Consider the following 18325-nt stretch of genomic DNA (forward strand, 5'->3'; position numbering starts at 1 on the left):
ACAAGTATATAAAAGTAGCTTTTAAACCTAACGTAATTAAAATAAAATATAAATATAATATATATATATATATATATATATATATATCGATATTTTACATCTATTGTTTCATTGGTAATGAAAAAGTTTAAAATCTAAATTCACTTGAACGAAATAAAAATCAAAACAATACAAGAATAAACTAACTAAATGAAGCACAATAAAATTATTCTATTTCGTTTTTAATTTATAAATATTTAAAATTGGCACAAACCGTACGTTTTAAAAAGAATAAAAAAACATTCTCTCACATACAAAACTTTATTTGTTTATGTTTCTCCCTTAAATAAATATCTACAATCAATTTGTTTTGGGACGGAAAATATAAAAATACTTTGGCTGGCACATACCTAAACATTCTTTTTAAGACAAACATGCAGGCAGCTTAAGCTCAGGCAGTGACAGATATGCAAGATATGCATTACATCTCTGGAGGAATGTTTACGACCATTTAAAAAAACAACAACATAAAACACAGCCCCATTTAAGCAAGCCTTTACAGTCCCTGAGAAAAAAAACATTTGCGACAATTGCAACAATAAATGCATTTTTTTTGGGTGGGGGTTACAAATGAACTTTTTAAACATTTTTTGGTGGCCACGTGTGCTTTGAAGGGAAAACTCCACTTGTTTGGCGCCTCTAGCAATTAATGAAAAACAAGATGTGCTGTATCTACATTTTAAAGTATTAATATGAGCAATTTTAAAAATGACACTTTTTTTTTTTTTTTTTTTTTTTTGCAGCAGCAGGGCCCATCCCCAGAGAATATCTGGAGATTACTCAGACTAAAAACCTTACACGCGTCTCTTCAGCGACTACTTTGGACCGGGGTCACTGAGACGGCGCATTGCGTTGAACTCCTCCTCCTCCTGTTGGATCTCGCGGCCGGATTCATTCAGTAAACTGACGCCACTGGAGGCGCTCGGGTCCCGGCGGACCTCCACCGGGGTGCTCTCGCCGTCGTCGTACGTATAAACCTGGTGTTCTGGGAACACAAGTGGTTTACAAAGCGAAATCTAAAATAGAAAAAATGGTGGAGCAGACCTGGTAAGAAGGCGACCCGTCTCACGGAGGTAGGCGGCGGTTCCGCCCGTTTTGCTGGTACGGTCAGATAGTGGCTCATCTGAGGGAGGCAAATGATGGCAGGTTTTTGAGGCAGGCTTCAGTATTTGGAGAACATGAGGTGTACCCACCCTCCTCTCCATCTCCACTTGTTGCTTCCTGAAACGGATTTCGCTCATATCTTCTTCGAAGGGGTCGATCATCAGGTCGTGTCTGCTGTAGGAGCGGAGCTGGCGGCAAAAACACAAAAACGAGTGTGTCAGGTGTTGTTCCGTGACAAACCAAAAAGAGGTCAGGTCTGCCTACCCGCTGTCTGTTCTTCTGCATGTTGGACTGCAACATCTTTCGGATTTCCTTTTCGCGACTTTTGTTTCTCTTGCGTCCGGGCGGGGCTTCAGCTTTGATGTTCCTGAGGAGCCAAATGTAGATCAGATGAAAATACATCTTGAAGTAAATCTGACAAATGTATTTATTTTTTTACTTACGGCACCATCGGGGGCGGTTTGAAAACGGAGCTACCGCCGCTCTCGACCATCATCATGGCCTGCTTCATCTCCATTTTGTTGTAGAAGGAGAGTAGCTGATGCTCGTTGGAGCGGTCGCCCGCAATCAACCACTTCTTCACGTAGGCCTTGTTGAAGCGGCTCAGCCTGAACGCAATCAATACCATAAACCAGAGCAGAAAGCTAATCACTCCGTTATGGGAGTGCGGTCATTCTATTGCAGCCGTCGGGATTACAAACACAGCAAGCGGCAAATGTCAACATATAATTAATTCCGTAAATGATTTGATGAAAAGGTCATAGGCCTACTTGTCTTTCCAGCGATGATGTCCAAAATGACCACAGATGTCCTCAATTCCCACAAGGACATGGTCCAGGAACTAAATAATCGATTGACTGATTTTATTTGAGTATCATGTTTAAAACAGAATCAATTAAAATTACAAAATAAGACGAGGAGCGATACCTAAATAATTATTGTTTACTATTTCACAAATGGCCGTTAGGTGGTGCTGTTTCTCACAAAGAACACTGACCTGCGTGTGAATCTCCTCGTTGATGGAGCCGTCAGATTCCTGCTTCTTCTTCACTTCCAGAAGCTCCACAAGAGGCCTGATGGTCATCCCCTAAATCATCAAAAATCAAATCATACAATATTTTTTCATCAAATATATTTTTGTTAGACCCTGTTACCTGGACAAAGACGGTGAAGAAGATGACAGTGATGATGGCAGTGAGGAACATGTGCTTCATCTTGTTGTCGGTCAGCAAAAAACACAGCGAGAAGGCGATGGCCCCTCGCAGGCCACCGTAGGCCACGATGAACTGGTCCTTCTTGGTCAGTTTGATGACACGGAACTTGTTGATGATGAACGTCAGGCCCACAACGCCTGAAGCACAAGATGGTACTACAGTATCACTTATGGTACATATACGGGCGTCCTCTAGTTGTACATAAAATATTTATTGCAATCTTCCTCACCCAGCACTCTCGAGACGAGGCAGAGGACCACGGTGACGATGACGAAGGTCCAGTTCCAGGCGTGGGGTCCCGCCACGGTGGAGACGCCGAGGAAGATGAAGATGAGGGTCTCGCTCACACTGCTCCACATCTTCAGGAAGTACTTAACGGTGGTGTAGGACTTATGCGAGATGTTGGCCTCCACATACGGACGCATCACCACGCCGCACGCTATCAGCCTGGAGCAGGAGTGGAGAATGTGTTAGGTAAATTACAATAGGTCCATGAAAATAATGAACTAAAATGTGCACGTGACTCACGACATGATGCCTGACAGGTGGAAGACCTCCGCCGACAGGTAGGCCATGTAACTGTAGAGGAAGACGAAGAGCGGCTCGATGACACGCGTGTGCGATGTGAAGCGGGATGTGAACGCGCCCAGCAGCCCGTAGATGGCGCCCACCAGGATACCACCAAACGACACCACCAAGAAGCACACCACGCCAAGCAAGGCGTCGACCACCGTCACTGCACCGGCGTGGGAGAACTCCTCAAACAAGTGGTACAGCACCTGCATGATGGAAACAAGGTGACCAATGACCCTTTAGCATAATGCTAACAAATAATCAAAAAACCCATACATAGGCTAGCAAATAGCATCTGTGTCATAGTTGGACTATTTAAGCAATGGATGAAGGAAGTGAAAATCCAGTTGTCACTGGTACAAACAAAATGTCCGCCACGGGTTCTCACCACGGTGACGGCGTCGTTGAGCAGCGACTCGCCAAAGACCAGGATGTACAGCAGCTCGTTAATGTGGATCTCCTCAAAGACGGCCAGCACGGCCACGGGGTCAACAGCTGACACGATGGAGCCGAAAAGCAGGCAGGACAGCAAGTCCACGCCGGCCAGCTGCCCCCCCTCCAGCTGGCACACGCCGTACATGGCGCCGCCCACAAAGAAGGCGTTCCACAGGGTGCCCACTACGGCGAAGACTAGGATGGTGCCCAGGTTCTCAGTGAAGGGCCGAAGGGGTAGAAAGTAGCCGGCGTCCAGGATGATGGGCGGCAGCAGGTAGAGGAAGAAGAGCTTGGTGTCCAGCACGGGCGCCGTCTGCCGGATGGCTTTGATGACGCCGCCCACCAGCAGACCCACGAAGATCAGCAAGCAGCTCTCGGGGACCACGTGGGACACGCGGGGGATGATGTGGAAGCCTGACCATCCAAAAACACATCAGGGTCAGGAAGTGAGATGATTTTGCAAAAGTGTGCACACCCTAGGATTGCTATTTAGAACAGTTTGGACTTCCTTGGTGTTCGTGGACCAAAACACATTTTAAAAAGTGTGCTTGAAAGACTGCAAGTTTCAAAATGTCAGACCATAGACTTGAAGCCCCCCACCCGGGCGCTCCGATTGATGCGCCACTCAGTCAGCACATTGTGCACTTTTGTTATCGAGCAGTGCATTAGAGCAGGAAGTCGGACCGGCCCACTCAGAAAGCAGCTGGAGGCGCAGATAAGACCTGACATTTTAAACCTTGACTGACTAACATGATGCTACAGTGTATCTAAAAAGTCTACACACCCCTGTTGGATTGCCTTTTAAAGACTATCTAAATCTACTATTTGTATTCAGGGCCGAGAACCCCAATATCCATAGCTACGGCCCTGCTGCTAATCTCACAGCTGTTCCATCTGTTTAAATATCCCAAATTAGATGCAAATGCACCCCTGGGAGTTATTCTTTCAAAAGTTAGGCCAGTGACGTCAGAGTGGATCATTTTTAAAGGGACACTCACCGAGTTTCATGAGCAGCGCAAGGAGGATCCACAACGAGATCTCGAGGGGTTTACGGACGTGCTCGTAGTTGAAGGACAGCACCGGAAAAGCCTTCCGGTGCACCGTGCTGTTGCCCAGCTTGTGATGTTCTTCCTCCACATGTTCACGGGTGTCGTTGTCTGGCTCACTCGGGCTCGGTTTGGCGCAGACCACAAGCATCAGCAGAAGGATGACGAGGAGCAGGAGGCGCGTCAAGCCGGGTAGAAGCGCCTTGTTGCCGGCGTGGTGCTGGGCCATGTTGGGGCGCCGCATCCGGTGTAGTCCAACTACAGCTGAGACAAACGATGAAGATGAGGAGGAGGAGCGGGAGCGCGCACTTTAACGCGCAGCCTCGTATCGGAGTCAGGGCGCGGCATGGCGTTCAAGTCGGAGTCCCTGTAAGGAGATGCATCGCTAACTGTGTGAAGAATAAAAAAAAAAAAAAGACGAGCGCTGATTCGGTGTAATGGATGGACGTGTTCTCTCTCTTTATGAGCGTCTGCGTCCAATTGTCATGCCGAGCGACACCTGCTGGTTATTTATATGTTGAATTAAAGATCACCGCTAATGGTAACTCCGGATTAAAATACAATCCACCAAAAATGATTTTAATAAATTAACTTTTTCAAAACATACCTACTGTTAAGTCTTATTTGTATATGTTTTGTTACTTGGCAATTTGTAATCTTTTGAAAGCACACATTTATTAAAAAAAAAAACATGAGTAAGTTAGTTGCGTGTCTTTTCTGTCGATAATAATCAATAAAAAGCCAATGTTTGCTAATAAGTTTGGAACACAAGCCATTTCGTATATGGAATAGGCGGGAGATGAACTCCTCCCTCAGCGGGGGAGGGCTATATGTGGGTGGAACGCGAGGAGCGCTCCCTCCTCTTGCTCAGACCTTCACGCGCTCTCCCAGCAGCGTGTGCCAAGGAGGAGCAGAAGCCTCCCTAAGACTTTTTTATTTTCATTTAAGGAACACCAAAGAAAAGAAGTTTTTTTGCGTGGATTCTTATCATTTTTTTGTCTGAAGGACGTACCGGCTGTGTCAGCCTCTCTGACTTCACCAAAAGCTCCTCGGCACCTGTTCTCCTCTTAAAGTGGACTTAAGTGGAGGTGAGGGTCTCTTTCAAGCTTTCCTTTGAGGGTTACCATGAGCTCATGTTCAGCATTTCCATTTGTCAGTACGAGAAACTAGAAGAGTTTGGACTGGAGTGTGGACTTCAGAGGGGGAACAGTCTATCTTGTGTAGAAGACCAACATAAGCAGCCCAAACTAGGGTACGAAGTGGAGACACAAAAGAAGAAACTGAACATCTTCATCAGGGTTCGGTTTGTGGAGGATTTGGACCAGAGAAGCTTGGATTGGAGAGAGACATTTAGGAGGTAAACATCTCCCACTGGGTCCTTTTATGAAGGCAAAAGATCAACAGAAGAGGTGACCATCCCCTGCAAGAAAGGTTCTCTCGGGAAGGATCCAGATAAGGGAGGAGAGGTGGTCGTCCTCAGGAGAAGATTCCCAGAAGAATCAAGACCGGGGAAAAGAAGGAAGTAAACATCTTGTGTCTGAAGGCTGTGGACTAGCTAAGGGAGAAGTCTCTAGAAAGAAGCAGCCAAAGCAAGATGGTGACCTCACCACACCAAAGAGGCAGCCCGCATAGGGGTGTCCTCCAGCTCCTGCCCAGGAACCTGGTCCTGTTTCTGGTCCTGCTCTGGGCCCAGCAGGCCCAGACGGCGCTGCACTCCAGCTTCCGGCGTCTAAGCGGCCGTGAGAAGAAAGAGATGCAGAAAGAGATCTTGTCCATCCTGGGCCTGCCGGGCCGTCCCAGGCCTCATCCGCCGCTCAGGCCGCCCTCGTCGGCGCCGCTCTTTATGCTGGACCTCTACCACGCCATGGCGGTGGAAGGCGAGGACGACCCGGCTTCGGCCAACGACGTCATCAGGCCCGGCGCCGTCCGGCCGAGGGGGGCCGGCGGGGAACGGAGGGCGGCTGTCCATCGCCCTCTCCCCACCCTCAGCACTCACACACCGCTGCTCGGCACCGTCGTCAGCGAGGCCGACACCGTTATGAGCTTCGTCAACTTGGGTGAGTGCAAATTGTTTTCCAAAATTAGGAATCGGTGGGAAAAACTTAAGTGAAGTGGTGTGCGTGCATGCATGCAGAGCTTCCCGATGCCTATCTGTCCCAGCATAAATATTAGCATGCCCCCGCGGATGGCCTCCTTCCTGCGACAGGACAGCTCGACGGGAAAAGCCTTTTACGCTTCAAGTGTTGTATAAACGCACCCCCGCCTCAGAGTAATGAAGGGTTGGCCTTTTTTCCCCCCTCCAAGTGTGTTTTGCCCAAGCAAGTACACCCTGGAATTTATCAGTCAACGCCGCAGGAAAAACACAGCCGTGTTTTGCAAACACTCGGCCAGCCGGCCATTCATTCAACCTCTCGAAAGCTTCTCACCTGCGGCAGGTAGGCTCGCGTTTTATTTGACCGTGACCTCATCCGCTTATGACCCCGCGCCAGGGAACACACAGCTGCACTCGATTAAAGGGCCTGAATGACACGCACCGGCGGTGAGGCCAAGCGGGCCGAGTGAGATGAAAATGCGGCTGCGGCGAGGAGGCCTAAAAATACGACGGACCTGCAATTTGTGGTGCGTGTGCGCGCAGCAGCTGCTGCGGTCCGCAGCACGGTGCCTCTAATTACTGCTGCTGTGTACTCGAGTGCGTGATGCTCAAGCCACCAGGAGTGGCCGAAATTTAGTATCTCTATTTAACATCCACCCAGAGCTGTTTGAGTGTCTCCAGCTCATTTCCTGTGTGCGTGCGTATTGTAATTTTTTTTTCCTCTAATAAATATTGTGTGGTAATTGGTTGTGGCAGTGGAGCAGGAGCGGGACCTGCTGCAGCCTCGTCCCTACTGGAAGGAGTTCCGCTTCGACCTGACGCCTCTGCCCCAGGGTGAGACGGTGACGGCGGCGGAGTTTCGTATCTACAAGGCGTTGACGCTGGGCCAACGGGCCAACAGGACCCTGCACATCTCTGTGTACGAGATCCAGAAGGACAATAAACACAGGTATACTCACACACACAAAAAAATGCTATTTAAGAAATTATATTGCAGAAGGAAGAAATGAAAATTAGTGCAAGTATATTTTTGGATGGCTTTAATTTTCAGGGAGCCCGAGCTGGTGCTGCTGGACATGCAGTCGGTGCCGGCAGGTCAAGAAGGGTGGCTGGCCTTCGATGTCACCTCGGCGTCCAACCACTGGCTCCTGCATCCCCGCAGCAACCTGGGCATTCGGCTCTACGTGGAGACCGAGGAGGGTGCGCCGACACTCTTATTGCTCTTTTTCCTTCGTGGTGTGCGATGTGCGAAATGACTCGCTTCCCCCCGCTTCCAGATCGCTCGCTGTCGGCTGCCTGGATTGGGCTGGTGGGACGCAGGGGTCCTCGCTCCAAGCAGCCCTTCATGGTGACCTTCTTTCGGGAGAGCCAGGTTCCGTGCCGCCCCCCCCGCGCCGTAAAGACGCACCCCCGCAGGAAGAAGCCCAAATACGACCTCCCCGTGCCCAGCATCCACAGTTGAGTTTGCTCGTAACGGCTCTCGTTTTGTCAACAAAGCTGATTTCGCTTTGGTCTTTTCCTGCTCAGATCGAAGTCCTGTCAACAATGGCGGTCAGCCGTGTAAAAAACACGAACTTTACGTCAGCTTCAGCGACCTCGGATGGAAGGTTGATTCTTTTGTCTCGATTTGAAAACGTCTTTCTATTCGTTATGGATTTGACCTTTTTTTCCGTCAGGACTGGGTTCTGGCCCCCACAGGCTACTCAGCGTACTACTGCGATGGCGAGTGTTTTTACCCCCTTGGCGCCTGCATGAATGCCACCAACCATGCCCTCATCCAGCAAGTAGTCAGTATCACCGTCTTTTTCACGAGCTTTGTCGATACACGCAAAGTTGATCATTTATGTTTTGTGTGGCAGGTTCATCTGCTGAAACCTGATGAGGTGCCCAAGGCGTGCTGCGCGCCCACCAAGCTAAGCGCCATCTCAGTGCTCTTTTACGACGACAACAACAACGTGATCCTCAAGAAGCATCGTAACATGGTGGTCAAAACCTGCGGTTGTCTATGAGAGGCACGGCGGCACAAGTTGTTGAAGCAGCAAACAAAAATAGGGGGGGGAAGTGGACTTTGATTTTTATTACAAGATACACAAACGCACACGTTAGCTTTTTGGGTCACAACTTTCTAAATAGGCCTTTGAAAACACAAAATACAATGTTGTACATGTAAAGTTGAGTTTTCCGCCACAACCGTCGGGCATGAAAATAATTTGTGCTTATCGTTGTGGTTCAGAGGAAGAGTTAGCGGTGAACATCTTCTGTAAATTATTGCCACGCGTGGATTAAAAAAGGCCTGCGTACTGTTGCTAAGCGCCCGATATTTAGTGGTTCATTCTTAACTTTCCATTGTAGCTTGTGTCACTCAGGAACTCGTAAGGGTCAAATTAAATGAAAAAAAAATTAACTAGTATGTGAACATGTCATTCATCCTTTGCACGCAATCCTGACTGTTGTAAGCATGTTGCTTGTATACAATAAATACATTTTGTTTATTTTTAAACAGGACGCTGCTGAAAAACTTTGTTACCGTCTTCTTACATACACGCACATCACCTCCATGTTGTTAGATAGACTGGTCCCAGTGTTCTTCCTCCATGTCAGGTGGTTGTTTCTACAAGAAAGGAAGTGAAACAACATGCTTGTCGAAAAAGACGCCAAGATGGCACGCGAGTGCTTCCTACCGGCTTTCAAGCCAAAACGTCAGCAAGCTCGGGAGGCATCGGTGACTTGGGGTGTTTGCTCTCAAAGTGTTGCTTGAAGGTCTTTGGATCAGGCATTTGGGTCTACAAAAATACACACCACACAAATCTCAATCATATTGAACAATAACTTACAAAATGCAGGTTAGCAAAATATTACAATCGATTATTCGTCTGACTCCAGAATAGGAGAAAAACATGCATCATAAAACATGGGAGGTGGATCAAAGTTCTGGAGAAAACATATTTTTCAACAATAAAATAATATCAATGTTTGTCAAAGCGATTTTTTTTGTATTTGTAGCCGTACCCTGCAGACAGGGCACGTGTGGACCAGCGCCACCTTGGCTGCCGTTTTCTGGTCGGCCGCCTGCCCTTTCTTTTTCTCGGCGGATTTCTTGGCGTTCTTTTGCTGGGACTGAATCTTCTGCTGTCCACGAGCCATGGCCCTCACATGTAACCTAGAAACACATGGAACACCTTTAGTAGATTTACTTCATATTACATCTAAACCTGTGCTAAGTTACACACTAACATCAAATACTGACCACTGCGTTAAACTGTTGAGCATCGCAATAAAACAAAAATGAGCATGAGAATTTTTTTTATAAAACACAATATAATAGCACCTTAATATTATTAATGCCAAAAAGTAAATGTGGTGCATTCAAAGCATACTTGTTGACAACAGGTAACAATTTGATCAACTTGGTCGAGATAATCTTCGGGGGCAGCTAGCTAACATGCTAACCAAATTAGCTAGCTACGATAGCAAATGTCGCCAGGTGACATTATATGTGACGCCAAAATAAAACAGTTTGAAGAAGGCCATTCCCAAAATGACACACTAATAAACCACATAAACGAATTTTGATGGTAAAAAGGGGAAAACTGTAAAATAAGGGTCCATGTTTACCTTAAGCGTTTAGCGCTGTCGCTCACTCTTGTCGTCGTATGAGAACGTCACCGGAAGTACGTCATCACTAAATCCGCCTGGTGGAAAGCAGTGGGACATGCAGTTTGTATTTCAAATAAGTGTAAAGAAATTCACTTTAAAATCTTACATATTTATCCTAGTAAAATCATATCTAAATTTTGATATTGAAGTTTCATGTTCTTTTCACAATTGTAATCTTGAAACTACAATTTATCTTTTCTACCACTTCTAAATTTTGGAATGTTAAAAACATTATTCTCACTAAAACTAATAAATGTATAGACATTAGAACCAAAAATACTATAGTTGAGTTTGAGTCTGAACATACACCACTTAAGTATATAAGTAGTCTAAGTCTATTGATTTGGGTAAGATTCCACATTCACATAGCAAATTTGAATAATTTGTTTCCAGTTCTTGCTATTTTTTTTTGTCTGAGCTCAGATCATATGTATGTCCATGATAATTGCAACCAACTAATCAAAAAATTTAAATATTTCAAGTGCAGGTCTACAAAATCACACCAAATAAACAAGAACAGCTTTGTTGACAGGTGAACATGGTGACTGCGCTGCAAAGAAGACAAAATGAGTTCCTTGTGGTTAGCCAGTCATATGATTTTATACATATATTCATATTTAATAACAATAGAGCACATCTCTCGGGTTGTACAGCTTGTGATTGTGACATGGTCGGCGGCTAACCGAGCTTATGTCTGCCTTTGAGAGAGGAGAGAGATTAGAAAACAACAACAAAAACAAAGCCCGTGCGTGTGTGTGTACATTTGCGAGGCATCTATGGATTAATTACAAAAACAGGAGAGCTGAGAAAGGGGGTCAGAGAATTTTGAGGTGTACACAACGGCCTGTACACCCGCCAGGGAGTCCTCCAGCGCATTACAGTCGGACAAGCCGGATGTTTTTTTTAGTGCGTCAATCAAGTAAGGAGAAAAGGTGCTTTCAAGATCCCAGAGGAAAGAAAATGTATCAAAATTCCTGAAAAGAAGGAGCAAAGTGTTAAGATGGGTGGTGGGGGTTGCTTCATTGCTGAGGGTAGTAGTTCTGCTGCTGCGAGGGCTGCTGGGGGTAGCCGGGGTAGCCCTGCGTGGCCGGGGGGGCGCCCGGGTAGCCCGGTTGGCCCGGCGTGGCCTGGTAGGGCATGAAGGGCACGTTGTACTGGCCGTAGCCGTACGGGTTGTAGCCCATCGGCATCTGGAAGTACCTGCGAGGACACGGCGACGTCACGCTTATGCACAAAACGAGGGCGAGCGGCCATTCAGTGCCAAACTCACTGCGGATACCCCTGGTAGTTGGGGTAAGGGGGTCCCTGCGCCGCGGAGGGCGGTGCCACCGGCGGCGGGTTGTTGGCCGAAGTGCCGGCTTGAGTTGTGCCAGCCGATGCGGTCTGCGGAGTCAAGACAGGTGGAGTCAAGACAGGTGGGGGGGGCCGGGCAGGGGGCTGGGATTTAGCTTGGGTCTGCTGGGGGGTCTGTGGAGGGGCTGGGTTCTGCAAGGACAGAGACGAGTGAGGTGCCAGTAAAAACATTTTGTCCCTAGGATGTGTCTGGAGAAGAGAAAGTGCGTCAACTCTTTGTTTAATCCCTATAATAAGGATATATATTAGCACCATATCAACAAAAAGCATTTATGTAATATGTTCAGACTTATTTTAGAGTGTGTGCTGAGGTGTGGGGGTACGCCAAGTTAAATCACATCAGTGAAGGAGGGTTCAGGGCTTCAAACATTTTTGGGTAAAACATTGGCAGTAGCACAAGTCTGTGCCTTATCAGCTTACAAATATGGTCCTAGGAGCAGGGGTGGGGCCACCGGGGCCGCCGGGGGCGCCTGGGGGTTGGCTCTGGTAAGCAGGGACATTGAAGTTGGGGGCGCTGGGCTCACGGGCGATACTCTGTTGCAGCTCCCTGAAAGACAAAAAAGTAAAAAAAATAAATAACACGCGACAATCACGTTTGGGGGTCGGGCGACTCACTTGAGGAGCTCATCACGCTCCGTCTTGCGAGCAAAGACTATGTCACAGCATTTGTTCTGGAACTTGAGCAGGATTTCCGTCAGGTCGTTGTAGAACTACGAGGGAGTGACAAAATTAATGAAAACGCCCGTGGCAAATAGGTGGCCCGGAAGACCGACGAGCGCGAACCTTGGTGCCTTCGCGCAGGTTGCTGCTGATCTCCACATAGCTGTCGTGGGCCGAGGCAAGCTTCTTGAGAACCTCCTCTCGCAGGTTGGCCTCCGCGTTGGACTGCTTAAGGCTGCTGAACTCCTGGTGTGATGTCTAGAAAAGAAAAAGGTGCGCCAAAGTCACCTTTCACGCATCTCGTTTCACGCCTCGTCAACCGCGTGACAAAACGGTGGCACGGAGCCAACGTTTACGACGGCTGATTTAACGCCGCCTCGTGCTTTAAAAATCCCATGGATGTCAAAAGATGGGCAATCACCTCTACAACTTGTTACAGCAGCTTTTTTTTTTTTTTTTTCATGCCTCAAGTTGCAAAACCGGTTTAGGTGGCTACCTGAATTTGTGCCAGCAGCTCCTCCTGCTGGCGAAGGCTGGCCTGCACCTTCTGGTTGTGCTCGCCGTACAGCTGGTCCAGCTGCCCCGCCGAGAGCTGCTCCTCGTTGATGGCGCCGTCCTTGGCCAGCGCCGTCAGGAAGGTGGTGGTCATGTCGAAGGTCACATCCTTGATGTCCTTCTCCAGCGCCTCGCGCTCCTGCTTCACCTGGTCTAGCCGGGCCAGCTGCGAGCGAAGCACGCCCACCACCTCGCTGCCCTGCAGCGTCTTGGCGGGGTTGGCGGAGGGCAGCGCGGCGTTCAGCTCGCTCTCGGGCTTGCACAGCAGCGCGATCATGTCGCAGTGGGCGTTGTAGCGGTCCTTCACCACCTGATCCGCCTGCACCGCCTTGTCCAGGATGTTGCAGAAGTTGGCGCCCTCTAAAAGTCAAGCCATAGTTCAGTCTCTCGGTTCCCAGGTTCAAGCTAGTCTGTTTCTAGACTATTCTATAAGTAACATTGCACTTTGAAGAACTTTTTGAACTATTGTATGAACTTTTGTCCAATATTGAAAGGAATATGCATTGAAATTGTTCGGATACATTTCCATTTGCGTTGAAAGGGCAACAAATGGATAATTTGTGCCCAGTGTTTTGGCCTCATTGTTTAAACCCAGAGCCGTTTGGGGAAAAAAAGTGGTGGTACCAGCGCGAAGGGGCTTGTAGAGGTCCCCAGACGGGGTCCGGTTCCAGCGCTGGTTGAATTTGGCTCTCAGCTCGTTGTCCGTCGTCTCCTCGTCGTTCAGCATTTTCAGTGCCTTGGAAAACCGGCCAAACATTTGACAATGAGCTTCTGTGTTCATGCTAAATTTCCCACAGAGCTGTAAATTCTAATATTGTGATATTTTTGCTGCGTTATCAATGCGTCACAGTCCGCCTACTTTCTGCTTTCCACTTCTCACCTCGTCCAGAATTTCCCTGTTGCGGGTGAGCAGCTCGGGCAAGTCCTTGATGAGCTGCTCGATGCTCTGCAGCCCCCCCTGCTGCACGACAGAGCGGGCCTTCTCAGCAATGGATTGCGGGACGGAGTCTCCCGAGAGGTCCTCCAGAGCGGCTGGCAGGTTGAGGGACGCCAGAACCCTAGCGGAAGATTGGCGATCCGAGTCAAGATTCACCGGGGGAGAGCGATGGGCCGCATTAGATGTGTTACCCGTTGCAGAGGTTGGTGGCCTCCCGCATGGTTCCCACCAATCTGTTGACAGTGTCTGATTTACGCTGGCTGTACACGCTCATGGATTGCTGGACCGCCGTGGGAACCATCTTGACAAAGAGGTCTGAAGAGAGCACAAAAGCATGTCAATCAATAAATCAATCAAAAAGATTTGCGCATGCGTCGAACCTGAAAACTTCTGGCTGAGCGGCGGTGTGATGGCGGTAGCCTTCACCAACGTCGCCTTGCCGATAGGCTCCAAGTCCTTGAGCTCGGGCACGCGGTCGTGGTAAATGAAGTCGTTGTCCTTCCTGGCGGCGGTGAGTGATCGGTTGATCTTCTCCGTCAGTTCCCTGACGCTCACGTACTCGTCGTAGCGCGACGCCACCGTCTTCACCAGCTCGGCCGCGCGCTGAACGGAGGAGCCGTGTGAAACTTGAACGGCGCCGTTTTCGGGGAGGCGTCAGCGCCTACCTGCAGGCGAGCAATTTCCTCGCCGAAGAGCTTCTTGTGCTTGGCGAGGACGCTCTGGTGAAGTTCGGCGTTGGCCTGCATGATGCAGTGCTTGGCCGCCAGCACCGGCAGCACTTCCTGAAAATAAAAATACTGACCAGGGAGAAGGCAACCACAGAGCGGGACGCACAAAAATGCACACACATGCACGGTACCAGGGCAGTCCGACAACAACAAAAAGCAGCCAAGGGGGTTGCAAAACAAGAATAAAAAACACCAAGAAGAGGGGAAGGGGCACGCCACCACCATGACGGATGCAGAAAGAAAAGGAAGACAACGGGAGAGAAAACAGAACAGGCTGTGAGTGGTTAACCCTTCAGCAAGAAGCGCCAAAACTTACCCCAAAAACACACACATGCACCTTTCCAAAGCGTTTTCTAGATTCACACGAGGCTGTCATCAAATCATGTTTCCTGATTGCGGTTGTACAGAATCATACTGTTCCTAATATTTGGACCCTCAATCAGCTTACCACAATAATGAACCACACTGTACCTCAAGTTTTGGGAAGTAATGTCAAAGTTGCAGAAACAATGATAAACTGTGCCTGATGATGTTATCGACTTGAAGCGACCAATCAGAGGAAGAGCCCATGAAGGGAGAGGAAAAAAGAGAGGTGGACAGTTGCACAAGCATTGTGCTGTGCTTCTCCGTTATTTAATTGTGGATTATTGGATCATTTCAAGTGAAAGGAAAGATGGATGGATGTGAATTTTAAACTGAGATCAAAAATTAGACATGAACGTGTCCCTTTGTAATTTTCTTCTGTTGGTTAGCATCACAAATGCCAAGCTTAATAGTGAGCGAGCTACTACGTGGAAAAAAAGGGTGCTTTACACGCACAAACATTGAGCGTGTGTGGACATGTTGGGCATACCTTAGGCAGGTTGTCTTTGTACTGACACTGCTTGAAGGCGTCTCCGTAGAAGTCTGCCGCCTGATTGGACAGCTTGGCGATGATGGCGTCCTTCATCCTGTCTGAAGATGACGACGAGAAACGAAGTATGAAACAACATGAGGGGCGATAATAAATCGCATAGCTTGCTTTTACCTGTGGTGGCTTTGAGGAAGAAGACCTCCTGGGCCTGGGCCAGCATAATGAGGCTGAGGGTGCCCACAGTTTCCGGGGCGATGTCCATGGTGGGCTCGCGGTTGAGGGCCGACAGTACCGTGTCTTTGATGTGGCCGAAGGCGCCGCTGGCCAGCTACGTGACAAAACACGTTTAACATACAAATGAAGACACGTGACTTAAAGGAACTTAAAACAGTCTTTTGACTTTTTAGCGATACAGTCCACTTGTATCGGGGGCCACTTAATCACCTGATAATATTTGGCGGCGTTTTTGAGGCCTTCGTCGTTGTCCAGGTTCTGCTCTGAGGCGATCTGGCTGGCCAGCGCCGCTGCGTTGAACAGCACGCACGTCTTCTCGTAGCCCAGGCTGGCCAACGCTGCAAAACAAGGCACACGTTTTTGGCCTCTAAAGTGACATCACCCTGTTTTGGGGATTTTACTTTGAGATGCTTCGACACCAAAAACCAAAGTAACACTAGCATACTAACGCACAATGGCTCTTATTGTTCACATTGTTGAGCAGTCAGAAATTTCAGTGATACAACACGCACGCTTTTGCTCAGGTTCAACAAAAGAGTCGAGCTCGTCCAACCTGTTAGGCTATGTAGCATTATCTATTTGCAGCATGTTAAGAGATGACCGGTCATCAGGGTCAAGCGCTTACCAAGTTTGACGGAGCCGCCGAAGAGCGAGCCTTTATCGAAGGCATCTTTCCACGTGAAGGTTAAGCACAGCTACGGAATCAAAGCACAGACTCACAATGACTTGATGGGTAGAGTGTGACAAACAACACAGCGGCGTGTAATCCATTACCTGGTTTTCACTGAAGGGGAACTTGGGCTCCACGGAACACAGTTGGTCATAATATCTGCATCGTTGGGAAGCATGTGACACTGCTCAGAACGCATACTTAAGATGACAACAATAATGCCAAGCACAATTGAGCTAACTGACAAGCTATACTGATCGTCACTTGTTAATAAAGTAACGGGTATTATTTGTAACATATGTTGGCTCGCAACAACACGCCAGACAGCTTATTTCTTGTGTGACAATTATTAAGTTAGCTACTTGTGTTAAGCTAGCGAGCAGAGTTGGAAGGTGAGCTGAGGTGTGGCCGAGTAAAGAAAACCCGAGTGTGCACAATGGTTGCCGCAGTGATGTAAACAAATGATCTTCGCCCTAGTTCTTCGCCTACCACCTTCCCTGGTTGTTGTTGCCACGGCGACATGACGAAGCAAAGGTCCACTCTGCGCTCTTTCACATAGAACTGCGTCAGAGCTGCCTTTTACAGAAAAAAAAAAACCATGGCAATGTTTTGTTCAGCTCTGTTCTTGGTGCCATATAAATAAACTTAAAGGCAATGTAAAAGGGAGCTATATTTAAACTGTTATTATCTAAAGATAAGTAAAAAGTTATTTTCAGCACTGGGAGTCAAAAAGCGCCTGAAGCCAAGAGCATACCTGGCAAGACGCGTCAGTGGAATCCCATGTCGCTTGGTGACAAGTATAACAACACGACTCGGGATTTTTATGACACATGGCATGCGTGACACGTATGAGAAAATTGTAACAATACAGCCTAACATGGAATATGACGCCCCCCCCCCCCCCCCACCCCCAGCTTTTACACGTAAGATGGCTGGCTACTTCCTTATTTTAAAAAGCCTTTTAATTTAGAGATTGAGTGACAGAAAAACAAAACAAATAACTAAATAATAAATAACGAGTAAATTATCTTTTTTTTTTAAATAAATTTATGAGCATGATAAATTATTCATGAACTCAGCAGAATTTCTGAGAAAATAATTATTTTTTCATTTTGTAAAGAATAAAAGTTGGGATATATTTGAATAAAGAAATTGTAATCTCAAAGTCAGATTTAAAATCTTTGAGCCCCTTGAGAAGCTTCTGTGATTAAGGACTAAATAAATAAATAAATTTGCCTTAATCTTTACATACACATAAAAAGGTCTGTAAAATACAAAAATAAAAATCAGGAAAAATTTCCCGATTTTGTATTTTCAGAGAAAGTTTTGAGAAGAACTAGTCATGCCAAAGTTGTATTCATTGTAACAATAACAATACTAGGTTAATCCGATTAGCCTCAATAATTATACATATATATATATATTTTTTACTATTTTATTTTGAAAAAGTTGAGTTGTTAAGTATTTTCAATCATGTGAACTCGAGTTATGGACAATGTGTTGTGGTCACGTGACGGAAGCACGCACTTAAACTGAGCTAAACGTACCAAAATCCCTCGTCAGTATGTCACTTTTCCATCATACGAAGACAAATAATGAAGATTGGTTTTTGTTTCACCACACCAACATGTTAACGTAATTTGGGGTGGCTCTCCTGCCAAAATAAACTGAGCTAGCTTAATTTAGCCAGCTAAGCTAACTCAGCTAACGCGTCAGGGTGCGGCGAAGAAACATACGGAATGGAAAATGGCGTCCACTTCACCATGACTGACAGTTAATTTTTAACGATTGCTTTTCATTTTTTTGTTTTTTTTTTACCTGAGTAAACTCTCCAGTGAGCTCTCATGTTTGTCCAGCGGCCTTCCCACCGCGTTCCGCCGGAGCTTGTCGAGTTCCTCCACAGCTCGAATGTACTCCGCCTGCTCGTCGCCCGCCGGGTAAGTGGACGTCACGAATTTCGACAATGGCTTGACCAAGTCTACCTCAGAGGACTTTTTCAGCGGCACAGAAATAAACGTCGCCATTTTGTGCCTTGCGATTGTGTGTCAACTTGGTTCGGGGAGAGGGTAGGAGAGCTCCACCGGGCTACCACCGAACTCAAAACAAGCCAGCGGATTCACTTCCTGGATTTAACTTGTCAAATGACGTCATACAGACGTTCGGGAAGGCTTGTAC

At 47.4% G+C, this 18325-nt stretch overlaps 4 protein-coding genes across 6 annotated transcripts; 1 reads left to right on the forward strand and 3 right to left on the reverse strand.

Moving 5' to 3' along the window:
- Positions 1-281: 281 nt before the first annotated feature.
- On the reverse strand, positions 282-4799 carry slc9a1b (solute carrier family 9 member A1b). Its single transcript, XM_049750103.2, has 12 exons — positions 4364-4799; positions 3319-3779; positions 2886-3136; positions 2587-2804; positions 2298-2494; positions 2141-2230; positions 1914-1984; positions 1587-1751; positions 1408-1510; positions 1233-1331; positions 1084-1162; positions 282-1024 (listed from the first exon to the last, which is right to left on the reverse strand). Exons 1-12 carry the CDS (start codon positions 4653-4655, stop codon positions 855-857), a joined length of 2196 nt encoding a protein of 731 aa, XP_049606060.1. The 5' UTR covers positions 4656-4799; the 3' UTR covers positions 282-854.
- Positions 4800-4971: 172 nt separating this feature from the next.
- Positions 4972-9008, forward strand: bmp8a (bone morphogenetic protein 8a). Its single transcript, XM_049750199.2, has 7 exons — positions 4972-6468; positions 7260-7452; positions 7555-7703; positions 7781-7960; positions 8031-8110; positions 8180-8290; positions 8363-9008. The coding sequence occupies exons 1-7, from the start codon at positions 6006-6008 to the stop codon at positions 8510-8512; spliced, it is 1326 nt and encodes a 441-aa protein (XP_049606156.1). The 5' UTR covers positions 4972-6005; the 3' UTR covers positions 8513-9008.
- zgc:91910 (Zinc finger protein 706-like) lies at positions 8561-10263 on the reverse strand. The gene is made up of 4 exons (XM_049750302.1): positions 10119-10263; positions 9513-9663; positions 9185-9286; positions 8561-9114 (listed from the first exon to the last, which is right to left on the reverse strand). Exons 2-3 carry the CDS (start codon positions 9645-9647, stop codon positions 9191-9193), a joined length of 231 nt encoding a protein of 76 aa, XP_049606259.1. The 5' UTR covers positions 9648-9663; positions 10119-10263; the 3' UTR covers positions 8561-9114; positions 9185-9190.
- Positions 10264-10735: 472 nt separating this feature from the next.
- Positions 10736-18299, reverse strand: pdcd6ip (programmed cell death 6 interacting protein). 3 transcript variants are annotated; one of them, XM_049750097.1, is made up of 17 exons: positions 17969-18299; positions 16255-16309; positions 16106-16175; positions 15691-15818; positions 15421-15574; positions 15247-15347; positions 14331-14447; positions 14046-14268; positions 13857-13980; positions 13609-13786; positions 13353-13464; positions 12670-13088; positions 12297-12431; positions 12129-12223; positions 11934-12060; positions 11431-11645; positions 10736-11360 (listed from the first exon to the last, which is right to left on the reverse strand). In XM_049750097.1, exons 1-17 carry the CDS (start codon positions 18172-18174, stop codon positions 11180-11182), a joined length of 2640 nt encoding a protein of 879 aa, XP_049606054.1. In that variant the 5' UTR covers positions 18175-18299; the 3' UTR covers positions 10736-11179. The 3 variants fall into 3 exon arrangements, with proteins under 3 accessions (XP_049606054.1, XP_049606055.1, XP_049606053.1); XM_049750098.1 differs by having other exon boundaries at positions 11431-11543; positions 14331-14462; XM_049750096.1 differs by having other exon boundaries at positions 14331-14462.
- Between the last annotated feature and the right edge of the window lie 26 nt (positions 18300-18325).

This window comes from Syngnathus scovelli, chromosome 19, assembly GCF_024217435.2.
Source record: "Syngnathus scovelli strain Florida chromosome 19, RoL_Ssco_1.2, whole genome shotgun sequence".
NCBI lineage: Eukaryota > Metazoa > Chordata > Actinopteri > Syngnathiformes > Syngnathidae > Syngnathus > Syngnathus scovelli.